Source organism: Penaeus japonicus, unplaced genomic scaffold (genome assembly GCF_977035675.1).
Source record: "Penaeus japonicus unplaced genomic scaffold, GWHDUDI00000001_assembly GWHDUDI00000040, whole genome shotgun sequence".
Taxonomy (NCBI): Eukaryota; Metazoa; Arthropoda; class Malacostraca; order Decapoda; family Penaeidae; genus Penaeus; species Penaeus japonicus.
Window position 1 is genome coordinate 14,499,589 of NW_028234442.1, and position 7,500 is coordinate 14,507,088.

The 7,500-nt window shown below is 41.9% G+C and overlaps 2 protein-coding genes across 5 annotated transcripts in view; both read left to right on the forward strand.

Annotated features, from left to right (window-relative positions):
- LOC122246048 (BTB/POZ domain-containing protein KCTD9) overlaps positions 1 to 7,500 on the forward strand; it is a 454,156-nt gene that overhangs the window by 322,726 nt on the left and 123,930 nt on the right. The window lies entirely within an intron of this gene.
- Positions 1 to 7,500, forward strand: part of drongo (Arf GTPase activating protein drongo) — a 45,398-nt gene that overhangs the window by 15,184 nt on the left and 22,714 nt on the right. For 2 of the 3 annotated variants that reach the window (XM_086534248.1, XM_043037401.2), the window contains exons 4-6: positions 798 to 1,113; positions 2,340 to 2,438; positions 5,869 to 6,082. In XM_086534248.1, coding sequence (XP_086390374.1) covers positions 798 to 1,113; positions 2,340 to 2,438; positions 5,869 to 6,082 — 629 coding nt within the window. The remainder of the gene's footprint in view (positions 1 to 797; positions 1,114 to 2,339; positions 2,439 to 5,868; positions 6,083 to 7,500) is intronic. The other variant, XM_043037402.2, reaches the window with a different exon arrangement.

The following is a 7,500-nucleotide window of genomic DNA, read 5'->3' on the forward strand; positions in this document are numbered from 1 at the left end:
TTGTGGTACATGTGCACTTGTGACATATACTCCCTCCCTCCATGTGGGCTCATCTTACCAGGAATGGGGAGGGAGAGGGGGGAGGGGGAGGGGAGAGGAGAGGGGGAAGGGGAGAGGAGAGGGGGAAGGGGAGAGGAGAGGAGAGGAGAGGGAGAGGGAGAGGAGAGGGAGAGGGAGAGGGAGAGATGAACAGGAAACTGCAAAGAGAAAGGGGAAGATGAAGAAGAAAGAGGAGAGAGGGAGAGAAAGAGGAAAGGGGGAGGGGGAGAGAGACTGAGGGAGAGGGAGAGGGAAAGGGAAAGGGAAAGGGAAAGGGAAAGGGAAAGGGAACAGTCAGTAGTGGAAAGAGGAAAAGAGGCAAGAGAAAGGAGTAAGTGAGATCAGAGCAGGAGAGAGATGGAGATAGGGGGAAGTGGAGGGGGCAAGAAAGGGAAGAGCAAGAAGTAGATATGGAAATGCAAAGAGGGTAGAATGAGAAGGAAGGGTAGAGAAGAGGATAGGAGGTGGAGATGCAGGGATGAAAAGAATGAGAGATAAAGAGCAGGGGAGGGAGGAGAGGGAGGGGAGATCAAAGAAAGGGGAGAAAGAAAGAGACGGTGATGGCAAGAGAGTGGGATAGATCTACAGGGAGGCCCACAGAAAGAGAGATAGAGAGCAGGGAAGGGAGGGGAGATCAAAGAAAAAGGGAGAAAGAAAGAGACGGTGATGGCAAGAGAGTGGGATAGATCTACAGGGAGGCCCACAGAAAGAGAAATGAATTAAAAATGTTTTTCAAAATACTCTCTCTCTCTCCACAGGTTTCACGTAGAGCCAAGCATCGCTCTCAAGAACATGCCACCCCAGACGTCGAGTGCCAACTCCTCCAATGCCTCCACCCCCAGCAGCGAGACCTCCAACAAAGTGGCGGGGGGAGGGGGCATAGGGGCAGGGGGGCTATCATCGTCTTCTTCGTCCTCATTAGCAGCAGCGGCAGCAGTGTCAACAACAACAGCTACAACGGGAGGAGGAGGAGGAGGAGGAGGGCAAGTGGGAGGAGGAGGAGGAGGGGCATTATCAGCAGGAGGCCCCACTGCCAACGTCTCTGTGTCGCGGCCAAACACCTCTTCGTCCCAGGTGAGGCTCTTTTGGGGGTGGGGGAGGAGTGGTTTGGGGTAGGGGGTTTCAGGGGGCATCAGGGGGCATCAGGGGCTCTGAGGTTGAGAGGTCGGTTCAGGGGTCGAAGGAATCGCAGGTGTCAGTAATGAAATGAGGAAGGACGAAAGAACGTGGAAGATATGATGATAATAATAGTGATACTAGTTGATAATAGTGGTAATAATGATTGTGACCATTACAAAGACATATATGATATCAGTGAATATAATCATAATGTGTTTATTATTACTATGATTATTATGTTTATTATTATAACTATTGTTATGATTGTTATCATCATTATTATTATAATAGTGATATTTTAATAATAATGATTATTGTTATTGTTATTGTTATTGTTATTGTTATTGTTATTGTTATTGTTATTGTTATTGTTATTGTTATTGTTATTGTTATTGTTATTGTTATTGTTATTGTTATTGTTATTGTTATTGTTATTGTTATTGTTATTATTATTATTATTATTATTATTATTATTATTATTATTATTATTATTATTATTATTATTATTATTTTTATTTTATTTTTATTATTATTATTATTATTATTATTATTATTATTATTATTTATTATTATTATTATTATTATTATTATTATTATTATTATTATTATTATTATTATTTATTATTATTATTATTATTATTATTATTATTATTATTATTATTATTATTATTATTATTATTATTATTATTATTATTATTATTATTATTGGTGGTGATGGTATTGCTTATTTTATCTTTATTACATTTTTTTTCTTTACATTATTGCCATTGTTATTATTATTATTATTATTATTATTATTATTATTATTATCATTATTATTATTTTTTTATTATTATTTTTTATTATAATAATAATAATGATTATTATTATTATTAATATTATTATTATTATTATTAATATTATTATTATTAATATTATTATTATTATTATTATTATTATTATTATTATTATTATTATTATTATTATTATTATTATTATTATTATTATTATTATTATTATTGTTATTGTTATTGTTATTACCATCATTATCATTATCATTATCATTATGATCATTATTATTATCATTATTTTCATTATTATTCTAAAGTGATAGCACAGGGCTTTAGAGTATCCGTGGATATCTTTTACGTTCCACTGAGTCTTGAAAGTGCTGTGAAAGCTGACGGGTTCTCTGCCAACAGTCTGCACAGGGCCGGTGGAAGGAACGGATGCCCATCTTGCCTCCGCTGAAAATCATTCCATCCCATTCCACCACACGTGACGGCAACAGGGGTCCTAAAGTTTGTCGGCATTCTCTGTTGTGTCATTATCCTATTGCAGCGCTGATGCTATTTTATTTTCTTTTTTTCTTTTTTTGTCGTTTTACCACATTATTATATTTTTTCCTTTTTCTCCTTCCTCTCCTACTCCTACTCCACTTCCTCCTCCTACTCCTACTCCTACTTCTCCTCCTCCTACTCCTACTCCTACTTCTCCTCCTCCTACTCCTACTCCTACTTCTCCTCCTCCTCCTCCTCCTCCTCCTCCTCCTCCTCCTCCTCCTCCTCCTCCTCCTCCTCCTACTCCTCCTCCTACTCCTCCTACTCCTCCTCCTACTCCTCCTCCTACTCCTCCTCCTACTCCTCCTCCTACTCCATCTTCTCTTCCTACTCCTCCTCCTCCTCCTCCTCCTCCTCCTCCTCCTCCTCCTCCTCCTCCTCCTCCTCCTCCTCCTCCTCCTCCTCCTCCTCCTCCTCCTTCCTCCTCCCCCTCCTCCTCCTCCCCCTCCTCCTCCCCCCCTCCTCCTCCTCCTCCTCCTCCTCCTCCTCCTCCTCCTCCTCCTCCTCCTCCTCCTCCTCCTCCTCCTCCTCCTCCTCCTCCTCCTCCTCCTCCTCCTCCTCCTCTCCTCCTCCTCCTCCTCCTCCTCCTCCTCCTCCTCCTCCTCCTCTTCTTCCTCTTCCTCTTCCTCTTCTTCCTCTTCCTCTTTCTCTTCCTCTTCCTCTTCTTCTTCTTCTTCCTCTTCCTCTTCCTCTTCCTCTTCCTCTTCCTCTTCCTCTTCCTCTTCCTCTTCCTCTTCCTCTTCCTCTTCCTCTCCTCCTCCTCCTCCTCCTCCTCCTCCTCCTCCTCCTCCTCCTCCTCCTCCTCCTCCTCCTCCTCCTCCTCCTCTTCCTCCTCTTCCTCCTCTTCCTCCTCCTCCTCTTCCTCCTCCTCTTTCTCTTTCTCCTCCTCCTCCTCCTCTTATACCTCCTCTTTCTCCTCCTCCTTCTCCTCCTTCTCCTTCTTCTCCTTCTTCTCCTCCTCCTTCTCCTTCTCCTTCTCCTTCTCCTTCTCCTTCTCCTTCTCCCTCTCCCTCTCCCTCTCCCTCTCCCTCTCCCTCTCCCTCTCCCTCTCCCTCTCCTCTCCCTCTCCCTCTCCCTCTCCCTCTCCCTCTCCTATCCCCTCCCCCTCCCCCTCTCCCTCTCCCTCCCTCACCCTCACCCTCACCCTCACCCTCACCCTCTCCCTCTCCCTCACCCTCATCCTCATCCTCACCCTCACCCTCACCCTCACCCTCTCCCTCTCCCCTTATCTCCCTCTCCCCTTATCTCCCTCTCCCTCTCCCTCTCCCTCTCCCTCTCCCTCTCCGTCTTCCTCTCTGTCCCTCTCCCTCTTCCTCTCTGTCCCTCCCCCCTATCCCTATCCTTATTCCTATCCCCGTCTCTCTGTATCGATCATTTTCTTTTTTGTCTTTCTTCACATGCTTTAGTATCACACAGATCCTACTAGTTCATAAGTAGTAATTAAAGATGTGTTTTGTAATTTCCAGTAGAAAATTTATACTTCATGCAAGTGCCTATTTAAGATGTGTACAAAGTGCTAGTGTTACAAGATGTCACTTGGCTGTAACTTGTTTATTGCCATTTTTAAGCTAATGATCTATAAAATCATGTTTTAATGATTCTTTCATGACACGAATTTTGGTGTTTGCTTTTATCTCTGAAGATTTGAAACAATCCGTAAGGGGAGAAGATGCCATCATAACTAATTAAGGTCAACACTGGATGTTGCCAGATGTTCCTGAGGGGAGAGTACGAGGATCTGTGTGATATTCTGTGCGAAAACAAAAGAATTAGAGCTAGTTCACAGTCTCTGCCTTCGATTCCAAAACACTTTGTAAGAATGGATTTGGAAGAACTAAATCTGCTTATGTAGTTTGTAATAAACCAAAATTGGATTTAGGACAGAGAAGATACAGTGGCAGCACACCTCGTAGGAAGGTCTGTCATTCTTCTTGCACTTTTGGCTTCCCTCGCCTCTTGGCCAGCGTGTGAAAGGTGGCGTCTCCGCAGTCGTAGTAGATGCTGAGAACCTTTGTAATTTCACTTTTTTCATCTATGAGCAAGTAACCACGAATGTGTATAACTTATTGACTATGATGTAAACACACACACACACACACACACACACACACACACACACACACACACACACACACACACACACACACACACACACACACACACACACACACACACACACACACACACACACACACACACACACACACACACACACACACACACACACACACACGCACACACACACACACACACTTGCGCGCACACACACACACACACTTGCGTGCACACACACACACACACTTGCGCGCACACACACACACACTTACACGCACACACACACACACTTACACGCACACACACACACACACACGCACACACACACACTTACACGCACACACACACACTTGCGCGCACACACACACACTTGCGCACACACACACACACACACACTTGCACACACACACTTGCACACACACACTTGCACACACACACGCACGCACACGCACACGCACACGCACACGCACACGCACACGCACACGCACACGCACACGCACACACACACACACACACACACACACACACACACACACACACACACACACACACACACACACACACACACACACACACACACACACACACGCACGCACGCACACACTTGCACACACACACGCACACACTTGCACACACACTCACACAGGCACAGGCACATGCACACAAACTACAAAGACAACATATTTGCGAACTTCAAATTCAGTGTCCCTTGGTAACCAGTTGTAGCCTTCTGGCAAGTGTTCCTGAGGAACCTGTCATTAGAGCGACTTGATACTCTATTGCTTCTTCTTTATTTCCAGTTTTATATTGACCAACAGTACTGTAGTTTCAGCTGTTTGGGAGACACTGTAACTGTAACAAATTAGGAACTCCCTGCCATGGCTGAGAGTTCTCATTTGGGTCATGTCTTCTAATTGTTGTTCATTAGGTACAGAGGGCTTTCTAGGTGTGATTGAAAGATTCAGTTTAAAGGAATAGGTTTTATGATTTCCTATTTATTGATATTGTTAGGTGTCTGCAGTTGTAGAATGTTGTACCCATCATTTTGGAAAATTATTATTATTTCTACCACTCATAGATGTAATCTCTAGCAAGACAGAATGACCTTGTGATATTATAGTTACCTCAATATTCTAATTATTCATACAATATCATTATTATCTTGTGATGTCAGAATTACACCACAATTTCCTAATTCCCTGACAATATCATCATTACATTACAATTACCTTATGATACATCATAATGACCTTAGGATTTTGCAATTACCCTAAGATGTTGTAATTAACCTCATGTGTCACATGTGATGACTGGACTTCGCACTTTGCCTCTACAGAGTGCAGCAGCGAGTGCCAGTGCCAAGAACTCAACAGCAAAGTCCTCGGCCTTGTTTTGCTTGTTAGCGGATCTGGATGGTGGACAGGCAGGTAGTTCATCTGTCAACACCAATGATCCCTTTGCCTCACCCACGAGTGCGCAAGCCCCAGCGTCCATATCGCAGCCTTCGTTCGCCAATTTTGAGAATGCGAACATCTTCACGAACACTGCTGGTAAGTTTTTTCTTCTTCATATTTTTTAAAGCTATGAAATTTAGTGGGAGGAAGGGATTATTGGATTATTATGTGGCAGTACAACAAATTTATGTGGGAGGTAAAAAATCATAAATAACTTTTAGCCATTTGTGTGACACAGATCAATTGGAATTTTGACGCTGACGTACAGCTGCAGACATGTGGTCAACTGACATTGAGCTTTGCTTCCCCTGTCCACTTCTCACAAACGTTTCTTCCCCCTGTCCAATCTCTGTCTGTGCCAGCATCTCCATGCTACCATCACACACCACCACTCTTAATTTAACTCTAAAAAGGATGTGTTGTCTCTTGATCGGATGCAGAAATGCACCAAACATGCATATGCGTCTACTCAAATCCAATCTGCGCAATATTTTGATGCTTGAAATCATTAAACTAATTTTCTGCCTTCCTGTAAGATATTGGAACAGTTTGCCTGTGTCTTCTTACCCTGGCCATGGGGCTGGGAAAAGCAGCTCAAGTCAAAGTATTTAAGGGTTAATTATTACCTCTTCAAACTAAGGCAAAAATTTGTGTTATAAGAGGAATGGAGGATAGTGATATTTGTGATAGGTATTTAATATCTATTTTTTTTTTTAATTGTTTATAATAATAGAGTCCTTTTTATTTTATGTATTGCCAAAGTTAAAAAAAACAATTAAAATGAGAAGTATTACCCTGAAAAAATATATCTTGTCATACAAGATATGGATTTTTTGATGAAGGTAATGGTTGATATTTTATTACATATTCTCTAGGTTCTTTTTTAGGGAAAGAATGAATCTTATCTTTTCCTCAGCTATTTTTCTAAACACAAGGTTTTCTTGCTTCCTTACATTTCATTGTCCTGTGATGGTTGTTTGAAAACCGGTGTCTCTTTATTTGTGAGTGGCAGAATGTACTACTAAATGTTACACAATTTTTTTTCTCTCCCTTGCTAAGATACTGACTGATGCCTTCAGAAAAATAATCCACTTTTGTGGTGATCACAATCATTTTCTTCCATTTCTATAGCTCCCTTTTAATTACTCCACTTTTGGTTCTGAGCCATTCCAGTTGATGGGCAAGAGGAACCAACAGGGTTTGGAGAAGTGCTAGTGACTTTCACCAAAGCTAGAGGCATATGTAACATTGGGTTCTTATTCACAGGGTTTTCTGGATAGCAATTTGTAGAATCAGTTTATTGGTGTTATGAGTGGTTGTGTAAATGACAGCATAGAAGGCCTGTGTGATATTGAAAGTTTGGTGCAACCCTAAATAATTTTAAATATTTTTGGAAGATGCTGTTTAAATTTTTTGAATTTGCCTTTTGGATAATTTGTATTTTCACATTTAATTTTCATACTCTCTTGTGGATGGTTTGACTTTAGCTAAACTTCCTAAGATTTCAGTAATTT